This window comes from Hipposideros armiger, unplaced genomic scaffold (genome assembly GCF_001890085.2).
Source record: "Hipposideros armiger isolate ML-2016 unplaced genomic scaffold, ASM189008v1 scaffold_65, whole genome shotgun sequence".
NCBI lineage: Eukaryota > Metazoa > Chordata > Mammalia > Chiroptera > Hipposideridae > Hipposideros > Hipposideros armiger.
Genome location: NW_017731415.1, coordinates 659,392 through 673,258, shown reverse-complemented (window position 1 = coordinate 673,258; position 13,867 = coordinate 659,392). Strand labels below are relative to the sequence as shown.

The 13,867-nt window shown below is 39.4% G+C and overlaps 1 protein-coding gene across 7 annotated transcripts in view; it reads right to left on the bottom strand.

Annotated features, from left to right (window-relative positions):
• Positions 1 to 13,867, bottom strand: part of ENPP2 (ectonucleotide pyrophosphatase/phosphodiesterase 2) — a 100,731-nt gene that overhangs the window by 65,806 nt on the left and 21,058 nt on the right. For 5 of the 7 annotated variants that reach the window (XM_019642116.1, XM_019642117.1, XM_019642120.1 and 2 more), the window contains exon 2: positions 8,280 to 8,382. In XM_019642116.1, the coding sequence (XP_019497661.1) occupies positions 8,280 to 8,382 (103 nt within the window). Of the gene's footprint in view, positions 1 to 8,279; positions 8,383 to 8,582; positions 8,700 to 13,867 lie in introns of those variants that run through there. The other 2 variants (XM_019642118.1, XM_019642122.1) reach the window with 1 other exon arrangement.

Below are 13,867 nucleotides of genomic sequence, written 5' to 3'. Positions count from 1 at the left end.
CGAGACAATACAAATTGGTAACTACAATATGGCCTCAGGGATAGAAAAGACAGTCTGGGGAATATAATCAATAATGTTGTAAATATTTTTTAGGGGACCAGATGGACTCATGTCTTATCAGAGAGACCACTTCATAGACAGTGTAGAGACCTGACCACCACACTGTATTTCTGAAGCTGATGTTGAATAATATTGTATGTCAACTATAATTATATATACATATAGTCTCGGGACGTGGAGTAGAGTGTAGGAATGGAGTCAATGGAATTGTAATAGATAAGTATGACATAGGGGGTGGGAAGGCAGTGGATAGGGGGAGGAGGGTTGTTACTTTGTGAGGGGTGAAAAGGATAACTATTGCATGGTTCTGTATACCTAAAACTAACAATAAAAAAAAAAAAGAATGAGTAGATCTGCGTAGGTTAATAGAGAATGATCTACAACATATATAAACAACTTTTTTTTAAAGATCAAAGTACAGAACAGTGTTATTATATTAAATGGTCTATATAACAGAGATAAAAAGAGCAATAAAGATAAAAATAAAAACAGAGCCAGAGCTAGAGATGAGAGAGAAAGAGAAGGTGGGGGCAGAGGCATTGAGCAAAAGTGTAGATGTGCATAACTTCTTAAAGTGCAGGTGTGAATAACCTTTTCTTTTTCCTGTAAGAAATGTTTTATAGGAATTACATTTGGGGAAAAATGACTGAGAAAGAGAGGCAAAGAGACTTCTTACTTTTCTGTAGTTTAAAATTTCTAAGACATTTTACAAATGTCTTTTTGTTTATTTACTTCTCTCTTCACATATATCTGTATATATACATGTGTATATATGTGTATAAAATACATATTATATAATATGCATTATGTGCAAATAATCTAACAAATGTTATTTATGACACGCTATGTGTAATTTCATTTCCTTATTTACATGTTTGTGAATTTTTCAGTTTTAAATAATTACTATGCATTACTGTTAAAATCAGAAAAACACATAGCAGGGGAGAACAGGTGCTAAATGACATTTCTAGGTTCACCGAAGCCATTTATCTGAACATCCTGTTCATCCCTCACTCCTCAGGCCTCTTTGAAGTCAGAATCACCCAAGTTTAGTCTTTATGGCATCAGATCAGTTCAACTAAAGCAAACAGATTCACTAGACCGTGAGATGTGAAACACTTTCGCATGGCTGATTCTGGGATGTTGCAATACATGCAAACCACAGTAGCTCAGTTGAGGCAATAATGTCAGATGTCTAATGCAGGGCATTACCTCTGGTTCATAAACCTCATTTTTCTATTGACTTTGGCTGGCCTATCAACAGTGCATGCTGGACCCTAAGAACCTGTAGGGGAGGAGGGATTGAGAAGTGAAAAAAGGAAAAATAGGGAAAGTCCTATAGTAGAAATATAGATAAGGAAAATGCTTATAACCGAATTACTCCTCCTTAAGGGTATTGTTTAGACAGACTCATTCCAACTGCCAACCCATAAATTCTGAGTAGCACTCACTCTCATAAGCTGCATATGTAAATATGCTTAGCTACGCTTATAGCTGAGATAATGAGATCTCACGATACATTGTTTATGGTTGTTGACTTGTCCTGCCTCCTCTTCTTTATGATGTCCACTTGAAATTTTCCTTCACTTTGCTTTTCCTTCATCATACTCTCTTCACTATCTCTTTCTTTACTTTCAAAATATCTATGAATTCTTAGCCATTTTTAACCTTTCTTCATCCGCTCTATCAATGAGATTTTCACCCCTTTCTTATTTGCTCTTTAAGTTGGTCCCTCACTTTGTTTTTGAAAATAATTGAAGCTCACTCAATAGCTGGCTCCTATCAGTTATCAGAATCCTTACCAATCCTGAAACTGAAGGCAGCTTTGTTGAAAAAAGAGTTGCCCCGGGCCAGCCGAGTGGCTCAGTTGGTTAAGAGCTCACTCAAGAGTGTGAGCTCTGAGCAACAGGGTTGCCGGTTCGATTCCTGGCCCAAGCTGAGCTGCTGCTGAGCTGCCAACAGGATGGCTCAGCTAAAAAAAAATAATAATAAAATTTTAAAAAATAATAAAAAATAAATAAATAAAGAGTTGCCTCTACACTCATAATGCAAAGCTATATCTCATAAAAAGTATTGCACTCACAATTGGGTTACCAACGGCTTTCAAATAAGAGTAAATCCCTGTGTGGATTGGGGATACATGTGCCAAAATTCATTCTTGACTGACCTGGACTCCACTGACAATGGTAGGAAGAGAGGTAGGAAAATGAATGGAACCATGTGCTAATTTGAACCCAATAATCCCAAGAATTTGAGTTGCTGCGCCTTTTTCAGTAAAATAAAGTGACAGAGAACAATATTCACTTTACCTTTCCTGCGCCTGTTCCATTCCCGCCCTCTTCTTTGATAACAAGCTCCAGCCCCTACTCTTTTTGTAGTTCTGTAATTCATCTTGCATGCTCTGGCTTTTACATTCTATGCCCAGGTTTTAGGACTTCCCTTTTTATTACACCTGAAGGGTTCTCTGACTTCTAAGTTTGAACTCTGAAATCCGTAATACCTTCCTGTACCTAACCGAAATCAAGAGAATATTGACATGAGCACTCCGGTTCTATAATTTATTGAAAGGTGTGAGGAAAACTGAAGGATCAATGAACTCATGGTATTCCATAAATTTCAGCTTAGGTCGTTACCTAAGGCTTCCATAAAAGCTCAGACCTAACAAGGAACTAAAATAAAACCAAAAACAAAAACAAAACAACAACAACAACAATGAAAACCTTAAAAGGATCAAGTCAGAAATGTGAGATAACAGAGGTTTGGAATTTCATAAGAGGCACTTGCCAGTACTTTTATGAGATTCCAATTCTACTACTGCCTTTTTAATTACATATGTAGATGACATTATTTTACTTCAAAGATATAAGTCAGTTCCAGAGTCTTTAAATATAAAGATTACAGGTCTATACTGACTCATGTATTTCTAAAATGGGGACTTCAAATGTTAAAACTTTCATATGTACATATATGATATGCATAAAAACAATGCTAGATATTCCTTATTTTCACAGAAGCATCATTGCATGATTTAAAAAAAAAACCCAATGTAAAACGTGATTTCTTTCCTTCAAGTTCATAATTCTGATAGAAACAAGTGGAATTGTTTTTCCTTAATGAAGACCTTATTTCTAAAACATTCCATCTTACCATGTATACACAGAGGTAGTATTGTAGAATTCTGGGGACATTTATATAGGGAAAAAACTGTTGATATTTTAATTAGACTATTGGAAAGAACCTAATTTATGACAAGAGTTGTGACCTAAACATTACTTCATCCTGGACTCCCAATCATATTTCCCTCTAAATCCCTCTGCAAAACGGAAAATTTCAGATTTGAACGACGGCCAATGAGGGAGGCAGTATTTCAGTTTGAAAACAGTTAGCTCAGCCTAACTGAAGCTGGAAGAGTCTTTCTTCTAAGTTACGTCTGGTCCTGAGTTCAGAGTTTGAGATTTGGTACCCTCCTACCTCTTCCTCCCATTCTCTGTGGGTCTCAGCTCGAGTGTTACCTGAAGGTAAGGGTCAAGCCTTGAAATGGTTTACAGACCCATTATGCTGTCTCCTTGTCAAGAGCATTGAAACAGAACTGGCTCCCCTGTGTCTGAAGGATAAACTGCAGGGAAAGGAGGCAGACAACATGGATGACATTCAAGATGTCAATAAACTCTAGAATTTAATGCGGGCCTAAGCCTCTTCTGGGTTATATTCCTAGTCCTACTGTTTGCATTGAAGTTGCCATTTTGTCTTGATACTTTTGTCCTCAGACCTCACATACAGGCCTGCATGTCAGTACCTCTGCTTCCTAAATACATTATTTTCTACAAATACCCATTACAGCCAGCATCACTGTTCTCTCCTCTCCACATCTGCGGAGCTAGCTTTCATTGATAAGTTTTTAAAAATAAATAGGTCCACCTGGGAAGTTTTCAAACACTTGTACTTGAATGTGTTTATGAATGCAACGTCCTCGTGTAGAAAGACCTCAGAAACTACAGCAAAATCAATTTCTATAAACTTCAATTTTAAAAATTAAAAACTGTAATTCACCTTCTAAACCACTTAAATAGCATTTATGACGGTAATCAGTAGTGAAGTCTGAGTGATCTGCTAATCTGCTGCAAAACAATGAAACTTTGTCATTTTAAATTGCAGGTATTGACAACTCTCTAAGGGAAAAATTTAAACACTGGCTTTCAAAACATAATTGAAGATAAATTAAACATATTATCATATATTTGACATCTTATATTCTCATCAGCATTAATAAGACATTTTGTTTAATAGAAACCTTTTTCAGATAAAGAGGCAACATTACCTCCATTTTTCTGGTTGAAAAAATCATATTTCTAGGTGTAATTTGAGCTAGTAAAAGGCCTGGCTAAAATTTTAGATCATCTGACTATAACTACAAGACTGTTTTCATTAACAAAGGATTTTTCAAATTTTGTTTGTAGGCTCCGAATTATTTTAGATGTTCTTTTGAAGACATGATTTGGGAAGATCTGTTGACTTTTTTTGTTGATTCGAGAATCCATCTTGACTCTATTGAAGACTGAGATTTCTGCTTATGCAAATGAGATAGAGGATTCTGTATAGTTTTAAGATACACGAAAAACCACTACACTGAAGCTCCATTTGACAAAGGACTGAAAAATCTGTGCCCTCCTTAGATTCGAATTCAGATCATTTCAGTCCACTGACACTGACTTAGCCCCTCCCCTGCTGACTTCTACAGTCAATTTAACATAAAGTCCCATGATATGAGGATATTCCTCGAGAGACCATTTTCCTTACACAGCAAGGACTGAAATATCTGCCAGCCTTGCCATTTCCTACTTGCTACTCTCCCACCATTTAAACAGCTTTTCCATCTCAATGTAAGATGAGATCCCTAAAGTTACCAAATGAACGTGAACCTTCTCACTCCTGTTGTTATTGTCTGGCTTCTCTATGATCCACAAAGAAAAGCTTTGTGCATAAAGTTGTTAGAGACACTCTTCATTTCACATTTACCCATGAATTTCATTCACGATCACATACTTTTAAACTTCCAAGCCACCAAAGCTGATGATGAATTCAACTGAGCTCTCAAGCCTCTTAGGCAGATATTCGTGAGTTCACAAACCCCCTTTGTCTTTGAAGTATTAGGTTGCTTATTATTTCAGAGGATACCCTATTGTCATGTGGAGACTGAAAGAGTATCTATCACAAACTTCAGTAAAATGGACTGCACCGTAACACCACATACACATACGCACATGTACATGAATGCACACACGCCTGTATACACGCAAATTCTCTTGCAACCTTAAAGGTGAATCAAGCTGGCTACATTGGGTATATGGGACAAAGATGTCAAACTAAAGTGCACTAATTATTTACATTTTCTTTGAAACTTTCCTTTAGCCATCTCATTTACCTGATGCCCCATTATATTCACCCAACAGAAGTATAATTAGCTCTGCTCATTTGATGTCCTCTAATAAATCTGTAGATCTTTTATGATCTGCTAGAAGAAATTGTATACTTCCATTACCTCCAGTAGATCACTAGGTCCTAACATTAAATCCAGCTAACAAGTGTACTGGTTAATTAATTATAACAGTTTGTTTGCACTGCCACAGCCTTGAAACTAACACCCCAGTCCATAGTACAGCAGTGAGGGGCTGCACATGTGTGGGACGTTCTCAGATCTTGTCGCGAACTCGGAGGAACTACATTTATTACACAAGAAACTGCGCGTCTTTGAGTGGGAGATCTTGCTCTGGTCAGGCTGAAGCTGGCCATATGTTAATATCTTTGTGTTCCTTCTATTTGGTGAAAATCTAGTGCCACTGAGCTTCCCAGGGTTTCTGAGAACATAAAAGTGTTGAATACCAGCATGGCGGCCTTTCTTCCTAGTGTCTTATCCTAATACATATAGAAAAGTTTGCCCAGGGTTTTCTGATGTGACGTCTTCGCTGACAGAATCACCAACCACAGGTGTTATATTTGAGAAGGGCCCTTCCTAGGCACATGTTATATTTAATAAGATGAAACTGCTTCAACTCTCTGTACAAAGCTGTTACCCAGTTTCCAAAGAATATGTCAGGAGAAATCAACCATGGGGCCCAACACCAGACAGCCTACGTCAATAGAAAAATTTTTTAAAGTGTGCCAGCATAGCAAAATCCTAAGACTCAGGCTTAAATGGCATTGCCTCCCAAGACTAAGCTTCATTGAGACAAGCATTTTCACTAATATGCTATTTTAGATGATGCCCTAATAGCTTAAAAATAATTGATAATGTAAATAAATAATTCAAAAAGCAAACATTTTGTAGTATATATATTTCAGATCACTTCTACTTATATATTATAATATAGATCATATTATTTGCCCAGAAGTAGCATTAATTCATTAGTTCCTATAGCTGTTTCTTATAATGTGTGCAAACAATTTATAATATACAAAATAGATTCAAGGATTAATAAATCTCTTCTATGTTTTCAAGTAGGGAGCACATAAATTCAGAGACAGTGAAACAGAATAGATAGAATCATGGGCTTTTTAATTTTTCTTTTTTAATCCAGAAGAAAAATTAGAAATCATCTAGGTCTGCTCCTCATTGTACAACTAAAGCAACAGACTTGGCAAGTGACTTGACCAAGACCACACAGCAAGTTATATGCACCCAGGGTGCCAACCCAGGACTTGCATGGCTGTTTTCCAAAAGAAGTCAACTTCGAAAATGAGGGACTTGATTTTATACATTCATTAAGGAAACAGCTTTTAATACCAGTTTTAGCCAAAGTGACATACTAATACGAAACAGGAAAAAAAAAGTTCCTTTTAGGCTGCACTGGAAACAACCAGCAGTCCAGCAGTGGGCTCTCAAGCTGCTAGCTTGCCCACGTGACACATGAAGGACCTGATCCCCCTCCCAGTCGGTGCAGTGACAGTCAGTGTTAATGGGAGTTATACTTGTCTGGAACAAGAAAAAGAGGTCTTTGAAGACAGCATTTGTTACCAATAAAAAACAGGATTCCCCGGCCCAGTGATCCATGCTCCTCTCTCTCTCCAACATAAGACAACTCATTATGTCCATTTGGCTCCTTGGCGGGGGGTGCAAATTTTATGATTTGTTTTCTCCCTTCTCACCCCAACCACACCCTACTTTGATCCACTAAACTACTGCCAATATAAAACTACTTTCCACCTCCTAGCATGATACAAAAGTAACTTACATGAAGGCTTAGAATTCCACCAACATATGCCTCATATTTTGGTCAATCAAAGCTCGTGCTGGCTAAACAAGGATAGGTGAGAGCCTTTTTATACTGGTCACGTCAAGAAATACAGAGCAATACAAAATTCATAGGAAGGCGGACAAATGTGCTGAGATGTCAGTGAAAGTCAAGAAAATATTGCCCCCTAGAGTACCCTTACTTAATATGTAATTTTTCCTTATAAAACCATCAGCAGCTCCAATTTCCAGGAAATTAACCAACTCATTACTTAATACCTGGTCAGTGAAGCCCCCTCCATCTGCACAAGGAGCTCCTTTATAAGAATTCCCACACTGCTTATGGCGCAGTGTATTGTAAAAGGAAAATCTTTCACCTCGGTTCTATGAGTTAAGTCAACATACACCATTAAAACTTACCTTTCTTTATGCCAAACGAAAAAACAATGAGTGCAAGTCGACCTTATAAGCTCTTTTAAGCACCTCCTCTTTTCTATGTTTTTTCCTATTTTAGGTAATTCTTAATCTCATAGTTCTCAATTTCTAAAGTTTCATATAGACAGTTCACTGCCTTTTTCACTTCCATGCCGCTTTTTCCCAACATCAGAACTTTCTGGAGATAAATACTACATCCTATATCACATGACAACAAGTCAGATTCATGTATCTCCAATAGTAAACCAGCACCTGCTCTCAGCACTTCTATTTTAGCCTTGTCTGCTAACAAGAGTTTTCATTGTATCTTAACACATATGGATGTCAGAGTACAAAGAATTAAAGAGCCAGTTATCATGAAGCAATCATAAATGTTCTCTATGCAAAACCATGGTCTCTCACCTGAATGACACACAGAGCTGGCTTTCTTCCAGAGGTATCCCGGACTAAACGAGTTAGACTGCATGATTACCTTAAAGATGACTTTCTTAGTGAGTTTATCTGGATCACCTAGTATTTCCAAAGGATGGAAAATGCAAGGAGTGGCAACACTTACCTGTCGGCGGGCCTTCATCCCATCCTTCTGCCCTCTTAACTCGATTCGCTGTGAATCCTAAGCAGATATTGGCTCCAATAGCAAAAGTGAACAGGGATATTACCTAAAGGGATAAAGAGGTCGAGTTGTCAAACACAGCTACTAGACAAAACTACATCAAATGATCCTTCAGCATGGCCCCCGCACGCCCCCCGCTAAGCCTGCAACTTCCAAAATGCACCATCAAGCCTTGCCTTCATGGTGAAAACAAACAGGCTTCAAAATCAGAAACTGCTTGGAAAGCCCATTCCATCGTCCTCCTACCTGACACGACTGGAATGAGCTGCTCCCTGCCATGGCAGAGGGTTCTAGGAAAGCCTTATGCAGTGTGTTCTGGCTGCCTACCCTGAGTGCACTGCTGTTTGGGGCTCTGCGCTCAGTCTATTAACTACAAGTAATCCCACCTGGGAGGTTGACAGGCTCCTCTGATTTGTCCAAAGCTTGATTTCATCACAGGCCATTCACAAATCACAGCTCAGAGCCTAAGGGGCTTGAAACATCAGCCCCCTTTTCCCCACCCCCTTATCGGTCCCTCCCCTAACACACAGACACTTTCATGTGGTTTCCTCTGGTAACATGAGGGTTTCTTGTGTTGCTCCGGCCAATAACAGCTCATGTTCATTTTCCTTCCCTCACACAAACACGGTTTTTAAAAAAGAAACCAAATGTATTTTATCCGACAAAAATGAAACAGAACCATAAAAGGGTTTCGACCAGCTTTTAAAGCTTTTAAGGTTTACAATGTAGTTATTCAATGTCGCCGGCTTCACGGCTTTATTATTTTTTTTTCAAACAAGGAAAGTTTTATAATTTATAAACCTAATAACGTTCCCTGTCTTTCTCATTTATTTATTTTTCTGGCAGTTTAAGCGGCCCTGTCCCTCTTGCCACATTCTCAACGATTCCTGACTGCTCACGGATTTCTCACGATGAAATCTCCCAAGACTGTAACTAACAAAAGAGATAACATTATTTTGTTTTCTCCATGTTAGAGTTTAGAGAAGTAACTTTTATCAAAACACTGGGAATGCCAGCTAAGCAGCATGAAGTCCTCTGCCCTATAAAGAGGGACAAAATAATTTCAGCTTCTGCCTCCTCTTCCTGAAAAAACTGTCAGCTTGGTTTTTTTTGGGGGGGGTTGATGGGGGGAGTAGATGGGGAAGCTTTATTAATGATTAAATTTAGGAAGGAAATCTCAATGGTAGCAAGAATTTCGCTTTAAAGAGTTGTTTCCCTGGTTATTTGCCAGTTAAGTGATCACCCAGCCACCAAAAAACGGTGTCCTTTGAGGCTCTTGCGAGTGATAAAGTTTCTTTACTAAGCTATTTGGCAACCAGGAGAGACTTCGAAATGAAATCAGGGCCTCTAAATCTGAAAGTGATTTAAATATTGTACGCTTTGAGGATTCAAATGAGGGAAGAATGCTTGTCTTTGGCTTTTCTCCCCAGGCCCGGGGACCAACATTCTTGCACAGAGCATATGTGTGTACATAAACAAATACGCCACTTACCATGCAGCAAATTACTAACGGAGCAGTGGCTGTGCTCAAGCAAAACACGATAGTGCAAAAGGAAGAACTTGTTTACAGTGGGTTGCACAGTAGGCCTGGGTTTCATTATATATCCTAGAGTTTAGTAACAGCTCATTGAGAAAAAGAAAACACATGGCCAAACTTTCAGTTGCCTTTCTCAAATGCTTTTAGCTGTTGCACTCTTGCAGAGATGGCACACGCACGAATTTTTCTATAGATGTCTCTCGCTTTAGTCTGTAGGACATACTGAAACGATTTGGCGTCGGGTATTAGGCAAGGCTTAAGAAAGATGGTAGCCCCAATTTTGAGATGCAGGCTTGCTTTTACAGAGACACACTACCAACCCCAAAGGGAAAACAATCACAACAGCCCTGGGATTGCTTTTGATGCCACAGTGTTGCAAATGTTCTTAAAGCCCTGCCTCCCTTTCTGCCCAACTTCCCCAGCTCTTGCCGGAGTCCAGCAACTTCAGATTCTGTCTGCTATTTGATTGTAGAAACTTAGCTTGAGGACAATAAAGGATCCCCTTGGAAAAAAAAATTAGACCGAGGTACTGAACATCATTTATTAATTCTTTTGACATGAGGAGTAGCTGTGCAGGGGTGGGGGGGAGCCTTGAGTGTAATAGCCAAGTTGATCCATAATTGGCTTCTGTACAGCACTTGTTACCGATTATCTAAGAGCACTGAGCTCAGTCAGTATTTCTGTTAACGGTTTCGCCAAAGAACTTTATCCTCTACCGGGTCATTATGCATGTGGAACTCATTAACAGACACATACACACAAGCGCACATGTGCACGCGCATACACGCCACCTAACCATAGCTAACCAAAATTTTACTACAAGTCATCATTATACATTAATTGTCAGGAGGATTACCAAAGACCCTACCTCGGGCATCCAATTAACTATAAAACACAATGACCTCTCATTGTCGAAACTTTTTGAGAAACCCAAAAAGCCTGACAATGCATACCGTAGATCTAGAAACTCAATTAAAACCAAATTAAGAAGGTCCACCTGCTCTCGTGTTTAAGATTGTGGTATAACGTCATCCATGGTTGGGTCAATGAACAAGAAACAAAGTGTATAAGAAAGACTGAAATTAACTTCCAGCACGCTAATCCAGCTGTATTTCAGAAAACATTGCCCCCTGGCAGAAGAAAACCTACAATTATAAACAAATCTTTGACAGTTTCAGGCACTAGAAATCATTCTTGCAGTGATCAGGCTTTATTGGGCAGAAGAATCACTGTGGGAGCTTGTTTAAAATGTTGATGCTTGTGGCCTGTTCCCCAAGAGTCTGATTCATTAGATCTAGAAGGTGAGGAGAAGGAAGTGGGGGTTTAGGGGGCCAGACAAGAACCAGCACCATACGCTATTCTGATGCCAGTAACGTAAGGACCACATTTAGAGAAATGGAGCATTAGAATAAACTCCTCTGAGTTAATTTGTTTATGCCCTGAATGTTGAATTGCTTGGTCTAATGCGTAATGTGATTTTAATATACTGATAGTATTTACTATTAATTGGACATTAAAGTTTAAATCTCTTCATGACGAGCCATGGCTGCTCCTCTGTGGACATCATCTCCCAACCGTAAGCAGCTGAACAGTCTTTTATTTACTTTGCTGGTGGTACAAAGCAGCAGTGTGTGTATTGCTTAATTGCAATACAGTAGTTGCCTTTATACAAATGCACAGTCTACCTTTTCATGAACTGGTTCTGTGAATCCTTGTTCCCAAGCTCTGATTAAGGTAAGAGGGCTTGAGGTTAACAGTGAGATCTGAAAGATACGTAATTGAGGGTTGTCACTCTTGCGCCCTGCGGTCATTACGAAATTTTCAGGAACTGATTCAAATTTTATCTATATCCAGTGTCTCATTATGCAGAATTAACATGCCTTGGGTGGGCTTTAATGCTCTTCCCAGAATACTCCTAAGAGTATGCTGTTAGACAATTTCCGACCACCTGACTTTCAGCAGTATCATGTAGCAATAACTGCAGCATGCACCCTGTGAAAGTAACAAAACACCCATGGGTATTCTTCCTATTTTATTTTAAAATCTTTTGAGTTCAGCCTTGTTTTTTCAGTTCTGCTTTGGTTGAGGGCTATTAGAAAAAAAATTCAGAATAAAAACTGGACAACAGTCTTTTGCCAATCTAAACTGAGCAGAAAATTATGACAGCTAATAGAGAAACAGGCCAGCTCAATTGCTCCCGCAATCCAGGACTGCAAATGTGTATAAAGTAGACACCACTTAAGATTCTAAACCACAGATGCAAAGCTCTGGGAGTAATTTATGTTCCCAGGGGGGTTCTCCAGTGGAGAAATAGCATACGCCTACTCAAAGGCAAACAGGGTTTGTGCTATTTATTAGTTCTTATACAATTGAGAGCTGAAATCAACACTGTCACATCTGTCAATGACTTCAATTCCTATCGTAAACTTCTATGCATTACATTTGCTCCCAATGGAACCCAAGCATAAGCTCCTACTCCCAGAACCATCTCTGCTCTCTAAGGATAATCATTCACTGAGCAAATATTCATTAGCTCCTACCGTGTACCAAGCACTGCTCTGGGCACTGGTCCTCTATAGGGAGCCGAACCAAACACAGTCCTCTGCCCTCCATATTCTTCAAAGAGACACAAACATAAATGGAAAAGTCACACAAATGGAAACTTAGGAATTGTTTCTTTCTGGAATTTCCCATGTAATGTTTTCAGGTAGAGATTGACTGCATGTAACTGAAACTGTGCAAAGCAACACCACAGAGACAGGGGAATTGCTGTGATTCAGGGATGGTCTTGTCAGAAGGGTAATAGAGAAAGGCTTCGTGGGGTACCCACTGAGCGGTGATGTGAAGGAAAATGGTCATAACCAGATAAGAGAGGAGGAAAAGATTCCAGACAGAGGGAACCGGATGTGCAAAGGTTCCCGCAGAGGGTGGAGGCATAGCGCAGGCAGAAGATGAAAAGGCAGCCAGCATGATGAGTTGCAGGGAGAGCAAAAGTTTGCATGGAGTGAAATGAGCCTGGAGAGGTCAGCAGAGGCCAGCTCACGCGGGGCCTCAATGGTCACCTTAGGTGGTATCGCTTTCATCCTGAAAGCAATGGAAAGGCTTAAGAGGGCTTAAGCAAGGGAAAGTTTAATCACATTTTGAAGCATTAATCTCTGTACTGTATGGATATGAATTAGGGTGAGTCAAGAATGGATACAATAGGGGCGGCTGGCTAGCTCAGCTGGTTAGAGCGCAGTGCTCATAACACCAAGGTTGCCGGTTCGATCCCCACATGGGCCACGGAGCTGCACCCTCCCCAACTAGATTGAAACAACTATTGATACTTAACTTGGAGATGATGGGTCCTGGAAAAATACACTGTTCCCCAATAAAATTTTTAAAAAAAGAATGGGTACAATAGATCAGTTTGGAAACAATGTCAATAATCCAGACAAAAGATAGTGATACCCGGCACTAAAAAGTTTACGGTGGTGGTGGAGAGGGAGAGTTAGGACAAAGACTTGCTAATGAATTGGGTATGGGGATTGAGGGGCAGGGACGAGTTAAGTGTGACTCCTGAGTTAATGAATACTTAATCATTATGAGGGCCAAATACATACTTGGCAAAGTCGCTTCTAAAGTTTTAATTGGCTTATAAGAAAGACATAGATATGTGTATCCATTTGCTAAAACTCTAGAATTAAATAATTAAAAATAAGAGCTATGGCCAGTAGCTTGAAAACATTTGTCAGTAGTTTTAACACTCAGCTAAGTAAGAGAGTTGATTTAAAGTAAAGTTATATTGGGTTTGTTGTTTTTTTAGGTTTTTTATTTTAATTGGGGAATTGGGGGAAGGGGAACAGACAAGTTGCTGTTGTTTTGTTCTTCAATCTAGTTGTGGAAGACGTTGCTTCACTGGCCCAAGTTGGCACCATCATTGCGCTCTTCCCGGGCGAGGCAGATCAGTCATCGGCTTCTGGACGGCCGCTCACTGCGGCTGCTGGCCGCTCAC